Genomic DNA, 26,234 nt, shown 5'->3' with positions numbered 1-26,234 from the left:
GTAGATTCCTCCTAAGAAAGATAATTGTACATTGGTGCCTTTTAAGTTATCAAGCAATGTGAATTTTTTGTGTATACCTGAAAATTCAAACAATCTCTGACTATCTTTGTGCATTAGATAATTTTATGAAATAGAACGACTTAATTTCTAACTTTGTCTTAATATGTATGTGTTTGGTGTAATTTAATTTTACAGGAATCACTGTGTTCTTAGCTGTAACTGCTACTTGAAAAGGTCAATGTTATTGAATAGCATGATCAGTATCACAAAAGAGGATGCAAGACTCAGATTTTATTCTCCTACAAATGTGTAAACCTGAAGGAACTCTGCTGGCTTCTCTTGAAGTTTGCAGTGACTTAGCAGATTGTGTCTGTCTTTACCGAGCACGTTTAAGTAAATTCTGCTACTGCAATGTTTATATCTGGTGCTAGAAGGGATAGAGAACATAAGAGTAGTATTTCTTTGTCATAGTCATGCATGCTGACCTAAATACTTTTGCTTTCTGTCTTTATGTAGTGTTTAACTTGACCAACAATGTGGACTTGGAGAACACCAAAAAGAAAATGGAGCTGTACCAAAAGGATAACAAAGAAGTCATTCAGAAGAATAAGTTAAAACTGGTTAGTTAACTTTTCTCCTCTGCAATTTTTATTCATTAGTTGAAGAATTAAAGGATTTGTGAAGTACTTTCTGTGGTGTCTTAAAAACAAAACTAAAAGCACTATGCAGATTTCTCTTCTATTTCAATATTTAGTTTGATAGCTGAAATGTAGTTATGCTTCACTTTGGGAAGAGCTTGAAAGGAGGGAAAGGCAGTAAAGCCTGTGTCTAATACATCACCACTGCATGTGTGCTGGCAGTGTCGTTGGACAATATCCAGGAGAGATGAAGTTCATTCCTGTACCGGGACAATCGTTCCTTTCTCATCCGACGGAAAAAAGGAATCCAGACGCAGACATTAGGAAGCTCCCAGGAGAGGGTTATAAAACTGAGGGAAAGCACAGGTCTGGTTTATGCAAAATTCAGAATGAAAGATGTTGAAACAAACATTAGAACTCTTGTTCAAGAGCTGATAACAGTAACGTCAGGAATATTGTATATATGATCTGTATGCAAAACACATGGTTCGTTGAAGATTCATTCATTAAAATATGGCTCAGATATCTTTTGGCTCTTTAAAATAAACTTGCAGGCATTTATTCCTGTAAGACAAGTTTAATCTGCTAAATATTTTTTCAGTATAAAAATACACACTGTTATCGGTTCTTGAAGCAAAAATGTCTGCCCAGAGTGTGACATAACAAGGTTCTGTGTTTGTATTACAGTTGCACTAAGGATTTGCTTTCAAATCAGTAGGGGTGAAATCCTCACTCCCCTGAAGTCTGTGGCAAAACTCTGAGTGATTTCTTTAGCTCTAGGATTTCACAGGAGGAGATTGGAATCTGAAAAATGTTTGTTTGAACCTCTTCCTTTTAAAGGCAAGGAAATTTCCCTAGGGGTCCATCTCTGATCTGTTATCCTGTCTCTGACACTGTGCAATATCCTATGCTTCAGAGCTTGAAGAGACCTGCCAAAGCTTTGGCTTCACATCTTATTTTACAATGTAGCTGCAGCCTCGAGGGTCACTCTGTTAGCAGTGTGCTTTGCCTGCAGCCCACCTTCCCCTCGTGGAGGTGACTCTCAGACAGCCCCTGCAGGAGCTGTGTGACCCTGTCAAGCAGCACCATAACACCCTGTGCCCACCAAGCCCCCCAGGGCCTCCTGTGTTCTGTACCATGCAGTCCTGCTGTGCTGGAGGCTGGCTGGTGGCAGCTGGGCAAGCCTGTGTGAATCCAGACTCACTGGAGATCTGGAGACATTTCTCTTTTATTTCTTTTTCATCGTTTGAAACATTCAGCATTTCTTTTTCGACAATCGAGATATAATAATAGACTTGACACAGCAGCTATTACAAAAACTGCATGATGTTGCCCATAAATTTAACCCTCTCCCAAAAGCTGAAGGGTTGCTTTCCCTCTCTAGCTCTTGGCAGGTTTTGGAATGTCTTAGCTCCATACCTGGTAAAAGGTGTCCAAATATTTTTTTCCTAAACCTCTCCTGGCCAGTCATTGTCCCTTCATTATTGGACTGATGTAAATTTTTCTATCCATTGTAATAGCTTGCTTCTGAGGAATATAGGTATTTTCTGTCTCTCATGGTATTTTTATTACCCTTTGCCTGTTCCAGTTTGAATTTGTGTTTGGTAAGCAGAAGGGACCAGAGTTGAATGCAGTATTGCAGCTGAGATCTTAATGCCTCTTGTAAAGAAACACCTGTTTTCCACCTCTGTTGGAAATACATTGACATGATCCTAAAACTGTGCTCTTGTAGCACTGTCATGAGGAAGGTTCACAGTCAGTAGTTGTCAAGCAGTGCATCCTCTTCGGTTTCTAACTCGCAAATTAATGTCCCCAAATCTGTGGCCTTTTAAGTTATTTTGATTTCACTTCTGCTACTTTTGTCTTCTTGAGCTTGTCATTCTTGCAAACCAAAATATTAAGTTACTGAATAAGTCACCTCAGGATTTGAATAACTGTTTGTTCTCCTGTCAGTACAGGCCATATTTGTCATCTTTGTAGCCAGTTCCTAATGACTTTGCTACTTTTGTACTAACCCATCTATTAGATATGTAAGTTTGATGCAGGACCATGCAAGGAAAAACTTTAAGTAGACAGGTTAGGAAAAGAAAAATGGGAAGAACTATCTAAGTTCTTGTCATTATAAATTGATTTTTATATAGAGATATTTACGTGCACTAGTTATTTTTAAAAAACCTTGCACTTGGAATGAACTACAGCTTTCCCAAACATGCCTTCTTCCTTAAATACCTGCAGTTCTCCAGTCACAGGGTAACCTGTTACTTCCTACTTTGTGACTAGATATTTAATTTCACTTGCTGCTTTGTGCAGTCTTTAAATAGTTTTGTCTAAGTTCTGTGATGTGAATGTGCATGTTTTCTTGATTGTCCTTTCCTGAATGTGATGGAACATTATTACACTTTTTATTTACTTCTTCCACTTGTCTTCTTGAGTTTACTCCAGGCTTCACTGTCACCTTTTTCTTCAGATATCAGGACTGTGTTTAGATTATCTTTAGGCTGGACACAACCCTTGCTGCCTATTGAACTTGTCTCTCTTCTGTTTTACTGTTCTGCTTGGTCTTCCTTTCAGAAAGAATTTGATCTGACATGTGATAATTCTTCCATTTTCCTGTAGTGTGGTCTGGTTTAGATTTGTATATCAGTTTACTTATTTCTGACCATAATTTTTCTGGGCTGATTCTTCAGTCTGGGTCTGTCACCACTTCCCTACAAGTTTTCTTCTGTTTCAGTGCAAATCCCAGGCAGTCTTTAAACATAAACGTGGAAGAGCCTTGGAATGTCTTAAAGACATCCCTGAGCTCTTCAGTTCTTTTGACCGAACAAACTAAATCCCTTAATTCTCAGAAACCACCTCAGTTTGCAACTTGGGGATTTTCTTGCTTTGGTTTTTTCCTTCCATTCAATGCAAAGAGAACCCAGTTCCAGATGGTCACTGGTTGGTGACCAGCATTTTACCAGTGTCACTGCTCATAATGGAATGGAAGCAGCTCCTGTTGGCTTGGTGGCAGGTGATGAGATCTGTCAGCTCTTGCATCCAGGAGATACTGGGCCTTGCTGGGACCCTTGGCTTGATCTGCCTGGTAAAGGGATGTTTTTCAGCATATTGTGGCCAATATCAGATTGCTGTGCTTTATGAGAGAACTTTATGATTGGAACAAACTTTACTGAGCTCTTGGCTGCAATGATCTTTTCCTGAAACTGGTTCCATCAATAAATCGTCCATTTAAGTTTTATAAAATTTTAATTATCTTGGTGTTTTTACTGCATCTCCCTTTGCTTTAGTCTTTTTGGATGGGAAGTTTTGGAAAATGTTTCCTATATGTTTTTACCTTCTTGCAACAAAACTGATGTTCTTTTGATTCCCTCTTCTTTATAAAATCCTTTTTGTTTTCCCCTGTCACTAAGCCCTCTTCTGGTTTTTAATTTCACTGTGATTTTCAAATACAAATAACTTAATAGTTTACAGGTTAAAAAAAGACTTGTCAAGAAACAGATCTGTAACAAAAACTAGTAATTTTTTACCAATAATCTTTTGTTTTGTCTCATGTCACATGGCTGCAATCCAGGTTATAGGAAAAATTCCTAGTTTTCTGAGACTGTGACATTTTTTACAGTTCATGCTTAAATGTTTTAACTTACAGGCTTCTCTATTAATATTCACCTATGTGTAATTTCTTATTTTTCTTCTGCACCACTGATAAGCACAGAGTGTGCTTTGCACAGAAGATGCAGCTGATGGAGGGGACGATCAGGAACAGTATTGTGGGATTATATTTTTGGTCACCCTACTTATATCACTTGGGTTGTAAGATGTGTGGGAATACAGAAGGGTTCTTTTTAGGGTGAAGATATAAGGAAATGCCGTTGTCATTCTCTAACTTTTAAAGAGTTGGATCCAAACTGCAGAGAGCAGTAAGTTAAAAATCTAACTCCACACTGGACAATAAGAGGAGGTAGAATAATCAGCCGTAATCATCTTAAAATTCTACCTAAAATTTTACTTTAAAAGGTACAATTTGGCTGCCTTCCTCTTGTGTGGCCTGCCCTGGGTCCTTTGGCAGGCAATGGAACTCTGGACTTGCTGTGAGCCCATTTCTGATTTCCCTTTCAGACACGGGAGCAGGAAGAGCTGGAGGAGGCTCTGGAGGTAGAGCGACAGGAAAGCGAACAAAGGAGACTGTTCATACAGAAGGAAGAACAGCTACAGCAGATGATAAAAAGGAAGAATAAACAGGCACTCCTGGATGATCTGGTGAGTAACAAAACCAGAGGCTTTGGATGCTCAGTAGCAGTACATTGACATTCATCTCTATCACGTGTTAATTCCCCACCGTTAACCAACTGCCTCTGTTTCTCTGTCTTACATGTTTTGTGTTATTCATTTCAGTGTTGGAAACAACTCTGGTTTTGTTAAGCTAAGGGCTGGATGAACAATGCATCTGGGATTTGTAAGCTCAGTTGGACTCTCCCACTGTTGACTTGTTAAGCAGTTCTGAATACTGGTTGATAGTCTGGTGTGTTGAAGCAAAATGGTCATTAGGAACTACTTTATGAGCTCAGCCACCTCTGCAATGGAGATGGAGAGCAGAGGGCAGTAACCTCAGGAGTTATTTGAGCATTGGTCAGCCCTTTATGGGTCAGGGCACCTAAATGATAAGTGGTCTCTTCGTATTCAAAAACTACTAAGAGGAAAAGATTCTTGCCTTGAGTGTGTCGTGTTCTCTTACTCCAGCTTCTCATGTATGAGTTGCTCCTTTTGAAGTGAACGAAGCTTGAGTTCATTTGAGGGGTGTACAGACAAATGGAGAAAAACTCAAGCTACTCCTGGAAACTCTGTTAGTACTCTGTAATACTAAACTCTGTTAATACTACTGATTCTACATCTAAAATGCAATGAAGTGTGACCATAGAGAAGCTCAATAATGTGTTATTTAAGCAGTATTTTCAGTGCAAGTATGTGTGCACACATAGAGAATCATGTCCTCTAACACCTGTGAGGACAGTCTCTGTGTGTAGTAACACATTTCCTTGAAGGAATGCAGAAAAAAGAAGTATGTATCCATACACACACGTGTTCAGCTACTCAGTGTGGTTTAAAGCTGTTTGGTATGTTTAAATCAGATAAATCAGAATTTCTGTCTTGTTTCAATGCATCTCACACTAATAAAGTGTTAATTCCTGCTTTGTATTCTCAGTTTATACTGAAGATACAGATGCTTTTCTACTTTTCCTGAAAAAACAAGAGTTCCTCTCTGAGCCAGTGCAGAAGGCAGTGACATGAGGAGAGAGGATAGAACTGTAATTTAGAAGTTTTAGGGCCTCTTGAAGAGTTGCCTTTTTCCAAGCCAGGGGTTCTGGCAACCTGTCATTGGTTTTCCTGAAAGGAGCTGGTGTTTCATTTTTGTTAGACAAAACCAGAGATGAGCAGAAAGGTTCTTTGAAAATTCCCAAAGTCTGTAACTTTGCATCCAGCAATCTATTTTCACTTTAAAGGTAAATGGGCTTACAGTTCACGCAATTAGGAATAGTGGATCAATTAATAAAAACTCCACTATGAATTTGAATTTAATTTCTCAGAATGTGGTTCTGAACTGGTTTCTGACTTACTTAAATCCTGTTCTAAAACACACTCTTAACTAACTAGAGACCAGTGGTGATGTGTGTTTGGTTATTTTATTATTATTTTTTTTAACACAGTAGTAGGTTTTACTGGAAACCTTCACCAGATGGCTTTCAGAAAGAATGGTTATAAATAATCCTTAAAACATGACTAAAATAGGTAGTTTTAACTGTGATTGCATATGTATTGCTATTAAAACATATCTTAATATTCTAAAAACAACATAAAGGTGATTTTTAAAGGCTGAGAAAGGAAACTGAGCAGTTTCAAGTTGTGTGTCTGTTTCTGAAGGGGCACTGTCAACTTAGATTTGAGCCAAAACTTGTTTTGTAATACTAAAGCTTTATAAAACCAGCACTGAAGTGTTTGTATAATGACTTATAAAGTCTCTGGAAAACCAGTGGTTGTTAAACAAATAAACATTTCCTATGGTCTCTGAAGTCCTTCTAATGCTGTGCTGCAAATCTGAAAATGAAGCTGATCATGAGTAAAACTTAATTAAGAAATGCAGCAAAAGCCAAGCATAAGCATTAATAGTGTAAAGAATCAGGTGTAAAAAAATAATCTTGTATCTAAGGTCGCTGGTTCTTTGCTAAACCAACAAAGATTAATTTCTGGCTACAGAGATACCAGTGGCAAAAGCACTGACTGAACAGGATTGTGAGTGCAGAGGAAGGTGGGAAGTTGGCATTTCACCTGTTGGTTTTGAATCTTCTCTTTTGGATAGATCACCTGGTCTGGGCAACCTACAGCCCAGATCTCTTGGGTCTTGGGAATTTTTTTCCGGGATTGTCCTTGCCACTGGACGGCAAGAGAAAATTTAAGACAAATTTTTTGTGTGTGGTGCAGGTTGAGATACTGGGTCTTTCCTCTTCTTCCTTTGGTGCTGAAATCCTAAGAAGCTGTGAATCTCATAGAATCATAGAAATGCTTGTATTGGAAGGGTCCTTAAAGACCATCTCATTCCAACCCCCCCTGCCATGGGCAGGGAACATTCCACTATCCCAGATTGCTCAGAGCTCCATCCAACCTGGCCTTGAACACTTCCAGGGATGGGGCATCCACAGCTTCTCTGGGCAACCTGTGCCAGTGTTTTACCACCCTCACAGTAAAGAATTTATTCCAATATCTAATCTAAACCTACTTTCTCTCAGTTTAAAGCCATTTCCCCTGTCTTGTCACTCTGGGCCCTTGTAAATAGTCTTCATCTTTCTTGTAGGCTCCCTTCAGGTACTGTAAGGCTGCAATTAGGTCACCACAAAGCCTTCTCTTTTCCAGGCTGAACTATCCCCATTCTCTCAGCCTTTTCTCATAGGAGAGGTGCTCCTTCCCTCTAATCATCTTGGTGGTCCATATGTGTTATTTGTGGTGGTTTTGTATGGAGTAAAGGTCTCAGTTGTTTGCAAAAGTGCTTGAGAATGTTGTGCCACTTTCAAAGAGCCTGTAATTTAGGTAGTCCAGAGGCAGGGAAAAAGGCATAGAAATGTTTGGCATTTAAAGTGTTGTGCAGCAGGCTCTGGTTTTTGGTCAGCCTGGGGAGTGCAGCAGCTCTTGCAGAAAGGACTGGACCTGGGGCCAAGGCTCCATGAACCCATCCTTGGCTGGGAACAGGGAGGGGAAAGCTGGTGTCACTTGGTGGAGAGGTGACCAAGGCATTGTGGAGGCTCAAGTTTTGCAGGCCACTGGAAGAGCAGTTTGGTCCTGTACTTGTTTTGCTCTCCAGTACTAAATTAGATGCTGTAGTATCTTCACTTTAAGTGACGTCTTTTACAATAAAACCTCTCACTTTAAAAGCACAGCTCCTTGTCGTAATTTAGACTTGTAGTCTCAAATGCATTTTATATGTTATTGGAAGATTGAAGGCATTTTCTTTATTTGCTGTATAAACACTCTCACATATATAGAGAGGATTCTCCATCTGCTCTTAGATGTCTTGTGTGTTGTGGGACTTGCACTCTCTTCTTCAAGAGGACACTTCCCAGCCACGAGCAAAATGAGATTGCAGCACATGGCAGAGGCAGGTTTTCCCTGGGCTGTGGCATAGCTTGGAGCCAAGCAAAGAGCAAGGTGCCTTAAAGACATCATATCCACACTTTTACCAGAACCTTGTGGGTTTTGAGACCGATCTTTCAGCCGTTGTTGCCTACAACCAGCAGTTTGTTTTCCCATACAGAAAATTGCTGCTGTGGGTAAACGCTCACAGCATTGGAACTTTCACGTGTGTTAATAGTTAACAGAAGGGCTCTGTGTGCACTCAGAAGGACAAACAATCAGGATGTGGTGCCTTGCTGGCACGGTGTGGGTTTCCCACAGTTGTGTAATCTGGTTACTGGGCATTGTGAGAACTCTTGAGAAGCTGGTGCGAAATTGGCTTCCTTGACTTATTTTGTTAGAAATGCAGTGAGTGTTTGAGGAATACGAGAGGACAAAATGAACCAGAGATCTCTTCCCACTCTTCCCTTCTCCCCCAACATGTTAGATCTGATGATTAAAAGAATTCAGCATCCTTAACCTCTGGCAGCTGGCAGCATATGCTGCTGTGTGGTGTTTAGAGATGTACAACTCTTGGAAGAAGCAGACTGTAAACTGTTGCATTTGTGGTCCAAGTTTTCTTCAAGTTCTATAGAAATTAGATGTCTCTTGCTGTCACTTACTGCAGTTTAGGTTTTTAGCATCTGCCCTCTCCTCCTCCCAGTTAATCACAGAAATGTGAGTAGGATCATGTGTGTTAGTTGTTCTATTTGTAATTCTGGAGCAGATTTTGCCGTGTGAGGTTTTTCTACTTTTAACTTGCAATCTGCTTGTTAGATAAAGGGAGTGTAACAAAAAATAGAGAGGAAAAAGGACCGGTAAGTGATGCGAAAAGTCAGTGTATAATGTGACTGTTCTTCGTGATCACTTCAGAAGATTTTTCTTGGATACCATGAAAACAGCAAAACATGTCATGGCATTAAAAACATCCAACTTCTTGCCTTGAACTAAGTAAAAAAAAAATCACAGTCCAGTTAATGAAGTTTTGTGAGTAACAAATATGGTTTCATAGTTCAGTGTTTACTTGGTTTTTGAAACAGAAGTGTATGTGATATTTGAGGGCCTTAGGAATAAAATACTGCACTAGAGCAGTTCAGGAAGAATCCATCTGAACTTCTTCCCTGCTCTCAACTTTATGGCAGTTCTAGCCAGGAATTCTCAAGGATTTCTCTGTGTGTGTGGATAGTTGCATTAGCCTCTTAGAAAATTACTTAGCCAATAATTTCCTGACCCTCTCAGGAATGCAGTTACATATATGTATGTTAATAATCATTTTGTCCTGAGAGTTTAAGTAGTTCATTTGCTTAACTATTCATTTTACTACTTTATATATATTTTTTAAAAAAAAAAAATTGGCTGGCTTCCCTAAAAATAAGTTGCTGAAGGAGAAAATAAATATGCTGTTGGTTGCACTTACAATAGTGCCATTGTGCAGAGCAGAGCAAGGATCATTTCCAAACGGCCTCAGGTGAAATCTAATGGGAAACAATTTCAAACTGGTCTGAGTTCATTGGTAGAAAGAATGTGTCTTAGATAAACATCTGATCCAAGTTATACTACTTGGTATTATTCCTTCTCTGATTAAGTTCTAATTTTTTTTTTTTATTTTAATAAATATAGTTGCATTGGCCACTTGGAATAAGGAGCCTGTTATATTGTCTTTAATGTGGATTCTATAAAAATGGTTGTTTGCAGGTTGCTCTGATTTATGGGGTTGCTGCAGCTTTTTCTTATTACTGAAAATGATCTTTTTCTGCAAACTGTTTCTTAAAGGATTCTTGGCATTACCCTGCTCTCCTAGTGATGGCCTTGCAGACACAGCTTGCAGTTTTGAAGATTATGTAGTGTTGATTAATATTTGTTTTGGTTTAGCATTCAAATTTGTTCCTCGTACGTTTACAGGAGAGCTCTGATCTTCCTGCTTCACTGCTTTTAGCTCAGCATAAGGACAGATCTACTCAGCTAGAAATGCAACTGGAAAAACCCAAACCTGTCAAACCAGTCACGTTTTCCACTGGCATCAAAATGGTAAGACTTGCTTGTTTCTTCTTTTAATGCCTTTCAAAAGGCCAAGGGTTTCCTCATAAGAAATTCAGAGGTTATTTAAACCTGAGTTGCATATTATGTTAAATAAATACCCTATCCTCTTCCAATTAACTAAGTAATTAGGAATTAATCGAAGAATTTCATTGTTCCACTAGTTGGAATACTGAGACGACCCACTCATCACAAATATCTGAAACATTTTCATTACATAGTTGTCAAAAAACAAGCCATACCTCTCTCCCTGCAAAATCGTGGTGTCTTTGAATGATTTTTCTTGTTTCTGTACCAATTCTGGAAGTTGAAATTTTGGAAGTTCAAGAATAGGCTTCACTCTTTTCAGATTTACTTAAGCACTGGAGCAATCTGTGAGTATGAAAGTGACAATCTAGATAATTATGCCAAGGTTAAGGACATTATTTTCATTGTTATTTGGCTCTAGAAAGCAACAAATACTCTTGCAAATGTGTCACTACTCTGGTGGCAGCTGAAGTACTGTCAGCATTCCTGTTCTGTACCACCACTTGGTGCACATACATGTCAGCCTCTGTGTGTAAATGTAAAGTTGGAGGTGGGAGCATGAGTTACTGATCTTTTCTGCACCTTACTGGTCTTCTGTTTTGTATTCTTTTAAATCCCTGCATATTTTAGACTTTGATAATGGTAAACGATGTCTTAAAAATAACCAGCACTCTCCACCCTTCTCAATACCCAAGGCAGCAAAGCAAAAACCTTTGCATCAAATTAGTTTCCTATCAGCAGTCAATTTATTTTTGCCAGGAGTATTTATACTGTGTTCATTATCTGCCAAAGTGTTCGCAGTGTAGAAGCATTTGCAGCTCATTTTTCCAAAAGTGGTGCCAGCTTTTGCAAAGCTGTGTAGATTGTTTTCTTGTTTTCCTGTTCTATAAATTGATCTTCTTCCAATTTCTTTTAAAGTCTAAGAATCTGGGGGAGATTGATATGGTTTGTGAGATATTTTCTGTTTGTGTAGGAAAGCCAGTGGATAGAAAATGTTTGTTGTTCTGTTTAAAAATACTCCAGTTGAGTGCCTGTACTTCTTCTTGCTGTGGCCTTTCTCCTGGGAAAAGGAAGATAACCTTATGTTACATGATCAGGACAGTGGAAGTATTTTCTAATGCATTTATAAATTAATATTAAATGCTGTATATGGTAGTGGACATTTTGAGATCTGCAGCCCTAAGTACACTTTATCTGGGAATGGTTAAAGACTTGGATGAAGAGATCTCTAGCAGCACGACATTTAAATCTTAGCATTTGGAATAATAGAGGATACATCAGATAACTAATTGTTACTATACCAATGTTCAGAAAATGTGAATAGATAATTTAATTTGTTCAATCCCAGAAAACAAAAAAATGCCTCACCCTGATTGAGCTTAGTCCTAAATTAAAAACGAACAATTTAACTGTATTTATTTCTACTAATGTTTTTAGCAATAAAGTTAAGGATAGGAGTATTTGAAGTTGGTGACCGCTATTTATGGAAAATGGATTGCATCAAACAAAAGTTTTACACTGATAAAATTAGAGGTTTTGTTGAGAAAGGTGAATGTGTGCATATTTTCTGTACAGGAGGCTTGATTTAGGTATTACATCACAATAATTTTTAGAAGTATATAGAGATTATATTACACAATAATAATAATATTGAGATTCTGGACAATAAATATATTAAGTGGCTTAATTGTAATTTTTAAAGTAGTTGGTTCCCCAGCATGAGAATGTTCTGTGGGTATTCTGCTAGGACACACCTCAGTGCTTGGAAGCAGATGTTGAATTGCTGTGGATGATATGCAAATTGACAGTTTAAGGGGCTGCTTTGACAAGCTGGCCTCATTTGAATGAATGTGTTCTAATATGGCTAAATACAAAATTATAAATAGGAGGGTAAATAACAGGCATTGTGAAGAGGATTTGGAAGTTTAGCTAAGCAAGCAAAGCAGTTTGACCCTTCGTCACAGCATGTGCTGGGTGGACCTTGGGTATGTGAATAACCCAGCAATAAATAGGAAAGGACTTGTCCTTCTGAGTGCAGTGTTGGGAAGAGCCATGGATTGGAGAGTTCTGCTGACTGCATTTTGAGTGCAAAAATCAGAACACAAAATGGACAAAAGTCCATTCAAAGGCCGAAAGATCTGCTTTCTACTGTGATCTGCCTCTGGTTTGGAAGAAGGTTAAGGTATGACTCAATTTACAGTAAGTACCTCCTTCACACAGAACGTGCCAAATCTGAGCAGTGCAGCCCTAAATGCAGCGAGATCCAGTCACCTCAGTTAAACAAACTGGATCTAAATAGGAACTGAAGGAACGAGTAAGACCTAAAGTTCACAATGCTCCACCGGTTAATTGGCCTCACTGTTAAAGCTGAGTCTGGAATGCAACGAAATCTCTGATTCTTGATGTTTTCAGATTAGGATTGGGGTGTGTCTTGGAAAGTTATTGTAGTGAAATGCAAGTTACTGGGTGCAGAGCAGAGTTAGTTTTGTAACAAGCAATACTGCACGTGATTTGGTGGGGTTGATGATCCCTGATGGTGTATTCTGGTGACAGTGTGAGGTGAATCCACACCTGGATACTCACCTTATTGATAAGTGTATTTTCCAAACTGAGTATTTTTCTAAGAACCCGAGATGCTCAGTTCATTAGTTTTGTGTAGGTGTACACGTGGAGTAGGTGGAGCTTTTTTTGTGCTCTTTATAGTTGCTTTGGGTTTGCTCCTCTCTAAGCCATTGGGGTTCACACTACCTGTATTGGTAGGGGCAGCTCTAGGGGAGTACTGGGAATTTCTTAAGAAATATAGTTCTAATTAATCATAGAATCATAAAATCTACTGGGTTGCAAAAGACCTCTGAGATCATCAAGTCCAACCCTTGATCCACCACCGCCGTGGTTACCAGACCATGGCACTGATGCCACATCCAGTCTTATCTAAAAAACATCCAGGGACGGTGAATCCACCACCTCCCTGGGCAGCCCATTCCAATGTCTGTAAAAAATTTCTTCCTAATATCCAACCTAAACCTCTCCTGGCACAGCTCAGTGCTCTGTTTGGCTCAGCAGTTCTGCTCATTCGGTATATTTCTGGGAAAAGCCTTGTCTCACTGTCAGAGTTTCAGCAGCGCACATTTAATGAATCACTGTGTACATTCTTCTCCCGTGCTTTTAGTTTTTCCTTGTAGTTTGGTCACTGACCTTTTCTGGTGGGTGTTTTCCTTAATTTTGTTTCCAAAGAAAGGAATCCAGATAGAGCTAGCTGAGATGTGGCTAATCCAAAGCTGGTGTTTACACAAAGGCTATAAAAGTGTGCCAGTTGTGGCAATCCACGGGTTTGGTTTTTTTTCTGGCTTGAACATGAGTGTTTTTCCTGGGAAGGCCTTGATCAGAGATGCTCTTCTGCCTGGCTGCTAATTGGACATGTTTCTCGGTGTCTGAATTAGGAGGCATGTCCATTCTAGTCTCCTGGGCAATGCTCAAGGAAGTTGGCTCATTTAAGGTGTCATATTAGTGCTGTGAGTTCCTCTGCTTGCAGGGGGAGGAGGGAATGTCTTTCACTTGTAAGCTAAGCAAGAGCATCCCCTATAGCACGAGACAGACAATTAGTTCATGGGGACAGGGTCTCCTTCACTTTTCCTTTTGTTTAATTCCTTCTTTTTTTTCTCCTTTCAAGTGGAAGCAGGGTTTGTCTCTCTAGTCTGCTGTTTAACTTTTTCAGTAAATTTTATCTTCTGTGCACCAAGTTTACCTTCCAAATCAATCAGTTTGATTTACCCCTGTGAGTGGGGGGATGGAAGTGCTTTGGAGCTTTCTCCTTATCATGGTCATCATATTAAGAAATACACTTTAAGCATATCTGAATATTTAAAACAGTCTTATTTAATCTCAAATCTGTGTAAAGCCACAAAAGTAGCAATCGTTGCAGTAGTGCTAAAAATGCTATTTCCTGTCAATTCTGGTACTTCAGATTTTAGTAGCTGTCAAAAAGAGCAAAGGTTGTTAGGAATGAATGATGTTTCTAGGGCTTATCAGGGGGTGCAAAACAAATCTAAGTCTGGCAAGAGAATCGTTCCTCTGTTTCTTGGTGAATGGAGTGACCATTTCTGGTTGGGAGGTAGCTTTAATGTGAAGCTCATTTTGAGGTGTAAAAGAGGTGCTCATATGTATTGCACACAAAATGGCAGTTTGCAAGTGCAACAGGAATTAATTTTGTTACAGGAATTCAGTTTTCTTCTTATGTCTCTGGCATTTACTGTAGGAACCTTTTGGTGCTTGTAGATCTGTGCTTTACGTTGCTGTTGTGGTTAAAAACGCATAGAATTGTGGACGTATTTAGCTCCTCTTTAATTCACTAGTGTGGGAACATGGAACCTTTTGAGTCTGTGGCCCAGCCAGTTCCATATTTGTAAAAAATGAGTGCCTTAGGCTTATGCTCTCTCCAGCATGTTTCAGGCTGTCCCTTTTCTGTTCCTTCCAGTTGTATAATGTTCCTGTTCTCCCTTCCCCCAGCCTCCCAGGACACTTCGCCTCTAGTGATGGTATTTTTGAAGTAATCTCATGTAGTTAAAAACCCAATTACCTCTAATTGGATTGCCAAAACACTCAAGAAAACAACATAGGTGTCCTCTTGCCTGCTACCACTTGGGAGAGTTTGCCTTTTTGCATTTTGTCCCTGGATGCCTCAGAGTTAATGTAACGCATCATTGACCTTTCATTTTCTGCCGTCGTTTTTGTTTTATTACTTAATAGCAGTGGGAATATTTATTAATAGAAATATTAGTGAAGAGTGCTGTACATGCTTCGTCATTACCAAGATGGTCTCTGCCCCTCTGAATCTGCAGTGTAAATAGATCTGCTCCAGCTACTGCTTCCCTTGCCCAAATCACAGCAACGATGTTAAATATAACTTTGTGGGTCTGAACGTTGCCCGGATTTATTCCAGTTCTTGTAGTTTTGGCTTATTAGCAGCTGAATGCTGGGGAGAGCAGTGTGCAGTCTAGGGCAGCCAGAGCTTGCAGGAGGGAGCAGTCACAGAATCAGTGTTTCAGAGGAATGGATTTGTGTCAGACACAGGATGTCTAGGACACCTCAGGAATGCGCGTTACCACTAAGCTGCACATAACAAGTGTCAGGGAATAGATTTCATGCAGCGTTACACTTGCAGTATTATTCTGATGGGAAATAATATTCTTATTTTATGTTATGTGGAGCTATTTCTTTTAAAACATTGACCTCATCAGCTCAGGTCAAATTAACTGTTCTTTATTATTGCCTTTTCCTGCAATATTGCTTCCTGTGCAAACAACTCCTGAGCGGCTGCTCCTGTTTTTCAGTCTGTTTCTTTTATAGCTCGTGGAGCAATTATCCAAAATCCTGTTCCAAATGCAAAAAAAGTCTGTCAAAATATCTTTTTAATCAGTTGTGCTCCTTCAAAGTTGCTTAGACATATGCCAGGTACTCTGAGGTAAGTGAGGTGCATGTCACACTGTGGTTTAGACTACAACTTTTCTGCAGCTCCCACGGGGGCTTTGCCACCCTGTCTGTGTGTCTAGGGACTGTTTCAGCCTTTCAGCTTTGCTTTGCTAACTCTTGCTGCTCTGGTTTGGTTGGTTGGTTTGTCGGTTTTCGTGTAGTGTGTTTTGGTGTGTGGGTTGTGGTGGTTTGTTTCATTTTTTTTTTTTTTTAAGTGCTTTTAGTTTTTGCCTCAAGTTAAAAAAATAAATCAGTCAATCAAGCCCTCCTTCACTGTTAGCTCAGCTGGTCTGTCTTCAGACTGGAACTCTTCAGATGGAATTGATTTCTTTGAGATCTATGCCATTTTGAGTTTAATTGGTGTTTTGTTTTTAATCTTCGTTTGGCTCACACTGCACACATTTCTCTTTTACAGCTGGGTGGAATATTTTCCTTTTCACAGCTCTTGGTAGTTTAGAATCACAGCAAAATCACAACACTTACTTTCAAGAGGAGCTAGTGTGTTTGGGTGTATTGATCCTTTCGGAATAGATGTATTTGTTTAGAGAGCATGCATGTAAAGGTAAAATTTCCTGTGGCACTGAGCATTAGGTGGGTCTGTACCACGAGGCTGCTGCGTTGCCCTCGCAGTCTTGGTGCCTGTGTGTGGTGACTGTGTCCCAACTCAGTGCTCTGACACTCTGGGCTGGCTGTCAGTGCCATGAAGCTGAGTTCCTTTGCAGAGGAAAGCCAGATGTCCCAGGCAGAGGGCAGTTACAGTGTGTTCCAGCAGGACTCTGAATGGAGGTGCTCAGGGAACGAGCATTCCTGCCAGACAGCTTCCCTGGAGTGGAGATTCTTGGGGTTGTGCATTCTTGCCCCGTGACAAGTGGGATTCTGCAGTTGCTAAGCACCATTTCCTGATTCCTCATAAAAGTATATATTGTGTATTGCTTTAGCTTTGGATTTTTGTCATCAATAACAATGCCTTGTTTTTAACAATGAGCACTGCATTGATCTGCTGAGAAGGATACTATTTCTGAAAAGAAAAAAGGAAAAAGAAACTGTGGCTGCTGGATCTCCACTGTCTTTGACAATACGTGGGTAGAGAATTCAAACAGATGAACTGAGGGACACCAAAAATGCTGGATGATATAATTCAGGTTAGGACTAACACGCTGGATTTAAAAAATGATCCACAGCCCTGTGATCCCCATACTGCTCACTTAAATCTCATAGGCTTGTATATACAATATGATTGCAACTTCCGAGTGGCACGTTGGAGAATGATTAGCAATAGTAAATACATTTGTCATACTAAGTCCCTAACCCTCTGTTTAAAGAAAGATGTTTTGTTAAGAGTCAAACACATACATGCAGAACTGTGCTTTAAGTTTTTGAACTCTGGTTTTGAAGTGTATGCCAGATAAACTTTATTTAAGTGATCTGTCATCGGAACGCTTCCTTTGCACTCCAGCCCACGGACTGAAATCCAAAACATTAATTGGGTTCTGGCCTTACTAAATAATTACTGTTATATCAAAGTACGTAAACATTCAGCACATTATGTTGACTTAATGATTTTTTTTTTCCTAATGTAGGTAAGAAGTATTTCTGGAGAAAAAAGGACGAAAGTAAATGATAGTGTTTGTTATTCCCCTCACCTCATTTACACAGTGATGGCCTTGGAACAGGAGGCTGGATTTTGAAAATGCAGTTCTATGTCTCCCCATATCTCTCTGCAGGATTTCTGTTTGGAATGCCTTAGGAAAGATGCCATAGCAGAAATTAAGCTGTTTGGTGGACAGACATAATCAGAACTTCTTGACCTGATTCTGTTTTATGGTTGGTCTCTCTTATACTGCTCTGTTAAAATAAATATTTGTTCATTTGCTTTAAGGCTCCTTTACGTGGCTAAAGCAGCACATGTTTATATACACATATTAGTATAAATACAAATCAGGCCCATAAGTTTGCACAGCTGTAATGATTGGAATTTAGTAAATGAAATAGTGCCAACAGTGTTAATTGTACAGGAGTGAACAGCACAACTGATGTACTTGTTAGGGTGGCTGTAGCCAGCAGTGGAGCAGGTCTAAGCTTTAGCTGTTACTTTTTGGAATTGAACTGTTCTTGGGGTTTGGGGTTTTTTGAGGTTTTTTTTTGGTTGTTTGTTTGGGTTTTAAAGTGATCTGTTTGGTTTATGGAGTTGCCCAAAAGCTTACTTGCTTGCCCAACTCTTTACATCTGTTTGCAGAGGTACATCTCTGTTCATGCAGCGTGTTTTGGTCCCATGAAAAGGCTTGTAGGGAGAAGGCTGCTGGAGGGGTTCAGCCAGGTTGTCAGCTGCTTCCTTTGCTTGTGTGGGAGCAGGCACTGGGATAGAGCATCAGGAACTGGGCTTCAGGCCCTGATGTAGGACTCCCAAATTCCATCCCAAGCAACAGCCAGACCTGCCACTAGCTACAATAGCACAAAGACACTTTGTAGAGTGTTCTAAGGAAAATGCCATTTAAATCAACCTGAGATCCTCCTATTTCTGAGTCTTATAGCTCTGAATATACCATTGCTTGAGTAGGTGTTACTATGAGCAGTAAGGAGAGATCTGACTGAAAGAAAGAAGGTGGCTGAGAGGAGAGTCCAACAAAACAGCTGGCAGGGAAATAAAGAATAATAAAAAATTTCTCAATCATTGTTTGTTTTGGAAAGATCATGCTTTAAGCACATGGAAATACTTTACACATTTGAGAAGTGCTGACTTCCTACATGCCTTGTGAAGGAACAGCAAATCATTCATATAATGTAAACACATTTATAGATTGTTCCAATATAACTTTTTTCAGTGCTGCTGTTCTTTTTAACAAGATACAATTCAGTGCATACATGCTCTTTTGATGCTATACTTTGGCCAAGAGTTGCAAGCATCATAAATGTTAAATCTTAAGAGTTCGTGCTAAATGAGCGGTGCAAAGTTGTTGAACCACACTTTTGATGCAAAAAGTTGTTAAATGGCTCTGCTCGATGCACTGTTTAAAAGTAAACATACCAGAAAGAAGTGCTGGGGTGAAACAGAAAGAAATAACTTGTCCAGAAGTGTGAGTATAAGGAGTCTCCTTGTGTCTTGGTAGAGATGGTATTAAAAGATGGGAGCAGAAAGTTCCTCTGCGAGTGTGGAATTTTAAGTCATGGAAGCAAAATGAATAAAGTGAGAAGCATTGGTGCCAAAATTACAATGGATACTTGTGGAATTGTATAATCATAGTTCTGGGAGGGTGTCTTGAGAGGTCGTGGGGTCCTTCCCCCCACTGTGAGGCAGAGCCAGGGGTACTTCATGCCAGGTACTGGTCTGACCTGTTCTTAAAGACCTCCAGAGAGATGGAGGCTTTGCAGCCTCCCAGGCAGCCTCTGGTAGCACTTACTGCCCTTGCTTTTACATTTTGGGGGAAATTCAGTAACTGTGTGTTTCCTTGACCTGATGCAAGTTCATTTTCTGCCTAGGTAGGTGCCAAGAGCAGGTTGTTCTTTGCTTTTTTGTAGGAGGTTATTATGTACTTGAAGATGACTATCTGAAGATGACTCTTTAAAGAGGACTTCACATAACTAAATATTTTAGAATTTAGATATTAAAAAAAGTAGTTCAGGTGCCTTAATTGTCATTTAACAATAAAAACATTAATTTCTTCTGCAAATGTTTGGTAGACTGTCTCCACTCTACAGACTAGATGTGAAATGACATTCATCAGCTGATGACTTTTTAGAGAGGAAAATTCTTTTAAAGAGAGCATTAAGAACATTTAAAGAATTGTTGTAAGTTCAGTGAAGGATTTGAATCCATTTAGGGAAGCTAAAGTAGTAAATTTGTATATGTGCATAGAAAAGTGTGTGACCTTTTTGCCATGATTCTTTTATTCCTAGCATTTGCCTGCATTTGTGAGAACATTACATGTTTTCTTCTAATCCTTTCTTCTGTTGCTGCTGATCAAAGCAGTTCTGTGTCATTCCTTCGTCTTCTCCGTTGTTTACCTGGAGAAGTGCTGGTGACCTGGAATGGCAGAGCTGGGATAACATCTTCACAGATTCCTCTGAGGCAGTGGCCAGTTGGGCTGTGTCTGTTTGTCTTGCTTTGAGAGCAAGACAGGCATGTGTGTGCAGACTTATCTCACAGGCTGGTTTTATTCCTGGTTATTCCATTTCTCAATGAAGGGAGCCTGTTTTCCAGCGTGGAGGACGTTGTTCTCGCAGCACAGATGAAAGATCTCCCAAATGCCTGTGTTGTGTCCATGCTTATTCTCAGGGCCACCTTCAGACAAATTTTGGGTAAGCACAGCCTACATCTGGCTTTCCTGAAATTCTTGCCAGACTTCAAGGGTCATGCAAGGAGAGCCAAGAGAAGGACAGAGGGATGGTCGTAGCAGGAGGTAGTGGTTGGAAGAACGTGGCAGGGAAATCAGTACCAAGTGCTGGCAGCAGCAGCAGTGGTGCCATGGTAGAGCATGGGATCAGGGCTGGGGGGATGGGGAAGCACAGGCAGCTGATCAGAGGGATGGAGGGAACATGGGGAGACATGGTGCCATCACTCTGAGTGGGGAGACTTAGGACAGGTGGGAGTGCATGGGATGAGAGTCTAGGGAGAAGGGCTGAGGGATTTCTACATGAGATTGGGAATTATAGGGGAGCTCTAGGACAGAAGGATTTGGTTCTGGTACTCATCTGTCTGGCTCAGTTCCTCTGTAAGAAGTCTGGTCTTTGAGGACTGCAGGGGTTTCAAATGTGCCATCTCCACACCTGGTTAACCAAGTATTCTGGTTGTAGGCAGGGGTGTAGGATTCAGGGCTTGTGTTTCCCCACAGCATCTTCTGTTTTGTGTTAATCTCTGTTCCAAGGTACATCAGCCTTACTAGTATATTAATTTCCTACAAAGAAAAAATCATCAGTGTGTAGGTTGAGGCTGTGCTGCATGTGCATGTACCACATTTCTGCACCTCAACTCCTGCCCAAGTGAACACAGCAAATAAATGAATGTTTGCTACAGGGTCTCAGTGGAGTTGACTTTTGAGCTTTAAAACAGCACATTTGTGAATTAAAAATACATTTAACAGTGAAGCTGTATTTCAAATGAGCTGTTGTGAGCCCTAGTTTTAAATAGTCATTATTACCATCCAAGGTGCACCCATATCGTGCTAGGGTACTTGCAGCAAAATATATTTGGATCAAAGAGACAACGTTCTGTACTAAGGAGACTTCAAAAGTGGTTTTCCTTAAAAATGTTTGTTCAGGTGCAGAGGGTGGGAGAAAGGAATCTTGTTTTAGGCAGTCAGCATTGTACATCAAAAAGTAAATGTCCCCATATATACCTAGTGTGAACTCAGAGTGTCAGTCAAGGTGTCTCTGGAAAGGAATATTGACAGCATTGGCTAATAATGAAAGAGAAATTATCCTTGTGAAGAAGCACCTTGGTCTTTGAAAGTTTGGCTTATCTTTGTTCCTCTTAAATGTTTTGGGTTTGTTGAGGCTTTTATTTTAAAGGAGAAAAACCCCAATAAGAGCATATATTAAAGTGGACAATTGACTAGTTTAGTTTGTTGTATTGCTGCATCTGAAAATAGTTGCTACACCGGTAACTCTTGTATTTTGGGAAAGTGTGAGGCTCAGGTGTAGTTTGTGAGATGTGTTACAGTTCAGTGGTACATGTGGCAGAGCAGTAAAATCCTCTGCCTCTTGCCAAGTCGATAATAGCATGGTAATAGGCTGTGTTTTATGCAGACTTCTTTTCTAGAATATAAAGTACTAAAGAATATTGTAACTACAGAGAAACCTGCTTTGACTCACTTAGACAAATGTGTGCAGCAGTATGGGCAGGAAATGGAAGGACAGAGAGCACATGTGGAACCATCTATCTAAATTAGCTGGATGGGGGCCAGGAGACTGGAACTTGCAACATTTGCTGTGATTCATAGAAAACAAAACGATGATTTTGTGTAAGAATAATGGTTCTTGTATTATTCTGGGCCAGTGAGGTAGATCCTGCAGGAGACAGATGTACCTCTCAAGGAAGATGGTGGAAAGGTAAGTTTGGAGGAAGGAACAAGTTAAAAGTGAGGGCTGTGCAGAGGAGGAAAGCAGCATGTATTTTTAAGTCTGAGGTCCATTCTCCTGTTTCATCTCTTGAAAGAGAGGCAGAAATAAATAGAGCATTGCTCTCTTCTCCAAGGCATAGAGAGAGAATCACAGAAACATGATTGTCTGCAGTTGGAGGCAGTGCTCCAGGAACCAGGAGCTGCTGGGCTGGGCTGCGTAGATGTGCTGACAGATCCAAAGGGGATCCGTGTAGGCACCTGATCCTCACCATCCTTGAGCACTCCTTGGCACCAGGACTTGGGGCTGCCTGTGCTTGGGTACCTGTGGACACGTGTACATGGCTAGCATTAAAAAAAAAAAGCCACATACATCACATATATCCCAGAGTGTATGTAAAGATGGCCAGCTTGTAATGCTTCCCCGTGACAGACCTTTTGGGTTCAGACCAGCAACGTTTGAATAATCAATTAGTAAATATTTGAAGAATTTTCTGCCTTTCCAGAAGGGTGGCACTATCCTGCATGCTGAGGATTCCCCATCGTCCTTGTTTACAAGAAAACATGATAAGGGTTTCCTTTTCTTGGGGGGGGAGAGGAAGAGGGCTTGGCTTGAGAGCTGATGGGAGGATGTAGAGGGGATTGCAATGGGAGCTTCAACCTTCCTTTGTCCTCACCTGTTCAGTGTCACTGAGGCACCTTAATCTGCCCCTTCATGGGATGATGCCACATCGAATTCCCGTGGTAATTTAGGTAGAATCTGAAGCCTAGTTAGCGATAGGCCAAGAATTTATCTCATATCAGGCACTTCTAAAATCTGTTTGGAACATGGGGTAAAAAGCCCAAAACAGTACAGTCCCCTTAAGGTGCAGTTTACACTAAAGCTTGATTTTGCATCAGTTCAGTTTCATTGATAGTGTTATGTACAGCATTTGCTTTGTGCTACTTTTCAACCTATTTTGTGTCTGGTCAGTTAAGTGAATTTGAAATACAAAAATTAAACAGATGTGTCACTTTTAAAGTAATACTTTTAAAGAAATTAAAATACTTTAAATAATATTAATACTTTAATATTTAAATATAAATAATAAATAAATACTTTAATATTTAAATTTAAATAATTTTAATACTTTAAATAAATTACTTTTAAAGTAATACTTTTAAAGAAAGTAATACTATTTAAAGAAATACTCTTGAAGAGTGTTGTACCCATTTAGCCATTAGTTGCTTTTAGACTTTGTGTAACCAACTTAAACTGTAGCTGAGTTGCCAGGTATAACTTTGGCTTTAAGTCTCTCTATCACCTGTTTGAAAAACCTTTGGATTTTTTTTAAAAAGGACCCTGAATAAAATATTGGTGGTATCAGGATTATTCTGTTTGTCACGAAGACCGAAGTATAAGTGTAGCTGCTCTTTAATTCTTATTTAGTGTATTTATGAAGAGGCAAACTATGTAGCAACTGCAGCTTTTCAAAGTGTTGAATTGCTTCTGTAGGAAGAAGCCCCCCTTTAGAACTGGGGATACTTTATCTTTGTTGTTAAGTACAGCACTGTATGACCATGCTGGTTCACCTTTTATTATCTTTAGTCCATCTCTGTTCTGCCTCACTGGTAGCCTCAGGCTAAGAAATGAAGGAGTGGGCTGTGCTGGAGGTGGCAGAGTTGGACCTGCAGGTGGGAACTGAATTTAGAGGGTAAAAACCACTGCTGCATATTCTGTTTGGGAAAACCTCTGCCTGCAGCTCTGGAGCTGTGAAAGTGCAGTCTGGAGCTGGAAGAGGTGGGAAGAGAGTGTATTTTCTTATTCTTTTGCATGGGGAGGTTTTTGCTGTTGTGCATTCTGTTGTCTTTGGTTTTGCTGGCACAAAAGGAGGAGCAGGAGAGTTGAGGAATGGCCATCTGAGGCTTTTAGGAAGGGGAGAGAGAACCTCTACCTGACATCGCCTGTGGGTGACAGGGAGAGACACACACAGCAGGTCCTTATTTTGGCAGTGGGAGGTATGTGTGTGTGTGCATTGTCAATTGTCTGTGACAGCTGATGTTGGGGGAAGGGAGCTTTTGAGGGGAATTCAGAGATTTAGATCAGGGAATATGTGCTTCAGTCAAAATGCTTCTGTTGTAGTTAATACCAAGTGACTAAAGCTAGTTTGAACACGATTTTTGGATTGAAGTATCAATGCAGCTTTGGTTGGGTGGTTTTTTTATGTTGGTTTCCCCACCTTCCCTAGGAGAGCACGTTTTGCTGAAGGATCATTTGGAAAACCTGAAAGCACGTTGATGATGTGAGTGACAGGGTTACTACTCTGACCACTTAGACAGATTCATTGAATTTATAAAATCTTCTCTTTTCACAGTTTTTTATGCCTTTATTTTGTTTGATTAATGGAATCTTGAATTTTGTTTTAATTATTTGCATAAGGTCACACAAAGTATTAAGTTAAAGCCATGGAAAACAACTCTGTGAATTCTTACTGCTCTGAAATTTAATTAAAAACCTGCAAACTTCGTCATTCATCATTTTACCGTAGGAGTGTATTTCTTATGGAGACAATCTAATATCCTGCAGCAGCTTCATGGCATTACAAAAATAATTAATGGACCCTTTTAGGGCAATGTGTGTTGCTACAATGTGGAATAATACTTCAGTGTAGTAAGTGAATGGTGTGCTTAGGAAACACTAATCCCTTGTGTATAGTAGCAGGAAGTATGAATATTACTTATTAATAATAATAGAAAACACCTTTGCACACATGCCTTTTTCTGGGCATGTCTACCTTTTTGTAAACAACAGCAAATTTTAATTGCAGAAAATTGGTGAGAAACAAGAAGAATTTGTGCAATTAAGATGATCTGTTTATTTAAAAGTCTTCAGAAGTTGTAAGAGATGGAACTTAGCTGTATGTGAGGGATGACTGTTGTGCAATAATGCCCCTTCATTCCCCTTTCATAATAAATCTCTGCAGAGTATTCATCTAAAGGGCTGGATGCCAAAAAGAACAGGTTCGACTTGTCTGTGAGGATTTACACCACAGTAAAATGCACAACTGCTTTTGTAGAGGTCATTGTGAAGGTCAGGGAGCCAGTACTCAGGGCTGAATGGGAGCAGCCTGGAACAATGGTGTGAGAGGTTGGGCTGCCTGAAATCCGTGTTTAAAACCTCATCTGAAATGTAGCAATGAGCTGGAATCGTTAAAACACACGACTTCAAAGCATCCAGGCTGTTTTGCAAGAAATAAATGTTCTCTTTTCCAGTAGTTTGCATCTCATACTCTCTGCTGAATGTAGCTCCAAACTCAAAAAGCAAGAGTGCACCCTATTCCTGACAATTAACATTGAAATAACTGACTGTGTCTGATATAAATGCCCTCAAACTGTTACTAATTACCTCTGTCCAGTTTTAAAAAAACCCTAGTTGATACTGGATTTAATTACCTGAAATTTGGCACATCTTTTTTTTTTTTTTTTTTTTTTTTTTTTTTTTTTTTTTTTTTTTTTTTTTTTTTTTTTTTTACTAATAAGGTCCGAGTTTGACCACAGGGTCTCTATGTCTTTAAATAAAAGATGATGATCATTTCAAATGGCAACCGGCCATCGGTGAGGTTTAGTGCAGAGATTAATTAGTAAACTTTGGAATGCGCTACAGCAAATGCAGCTGATTGGCAATAGCATGTGGGGCAGCAACTGGTGGAAAGCTGGTGCTGCTCAACAGCCAGAGGTATTTCCAAAAAGACTTAAAGGGTGCTGTGATGTGCTGTGCTTTAAATGGCACTGTGCTGATTGCATCAAACCACCAGTTCTGTGTTTATGCAGTTTGGTAAATGCACAGATTAGGGAAATCTGATGTGCCCTTGAAAAGGAAGCAGGTTTTCTTGGGTTGTTTTGATAAGCTGAGGTGCACCCCATCGACAAAGTGATGTCCCTGAACATCAGTTTGCAGGGGATTGTGGTCTGTCTGCAGTGCATTTTGCAATTTTTTTACTAGGAAGACAAATGTCAAATGCTAAGATGGGTATTATTCAAAAAAGACGCTGAAGGGAATGTGATCAATTCAGTGGCTGTTGCAGTAAGCTGTTCCTTAGAACTCTGGTCTGCTTTTTAAAATGATACAAATTTCTGAGTATGTCTGCATGATTTATAATTGCTTGCTGTCTTTCTGTTAAGTTTTTAAATACATGATTAGAGAAATTTGGAAACTTTCTCTGTAAATTGGCTTTCTAAGATGCTTAGTCAGTTTGGTATGAGTAATGGACCCTATTATGTATAGAGTCTAGTGAGACTGCTTTTTCAGTTTGTTTAGACCATGGGATTGGGGCCCAGATAATAAAATTAAAATGATTTATATAATAAATAACTATTC

General features: G+C 39.8%; 1 protein-coding gene across 1 annotated transcript in view; it reads left to right on the top strand.

Annotated features, from left to right (window-relative positions):
• MNAT1 (MNAT1 component of CDK activating kinase) overlaps nucleotides 1–26,234 on the top strand; it is a 110,410-nt gene that overhangs the window by 35,004 nt on the left and 49,172 nt on the right. Inside the window, exons 5-7 of the mRNA XM_029964153.1 lie at nucleotides 517–620; nucleotides 4,752–4,892; nucleotides 10,194–10,319. Of these exons, the coding sequence (XP_029820013.1) occupies nucleotides 517–620; nucleotides 4,752–4,892; nucleotides 10,194–10,319 (371 nt within the window). The remainder of the gene's footprint in view (nucleotides 1–516; nucleotides 621–4,751; nucleotides 4,893–10,193; nucleotides 10,320–26,234) is intronic.

This window comes from Manacus vitellinus, unplaced genomic scaffold (assembly GCF_001715985.3).
Source record: "Manacus vitellinus isolate BGI_N305 unplaced genomic scaffold, ASM171598v3 scaffold_6_pilon, whole genome shotgun sequence".
Lineage (NCBI taxonomy): Eukaryota > Metazoa > Chordata > Aves > Passeriformes > Pipridae > Manacus > Manacus vitellinus.
This window is presented reverse-complemented; position numbering and strand designations above follow the sequence as displayed.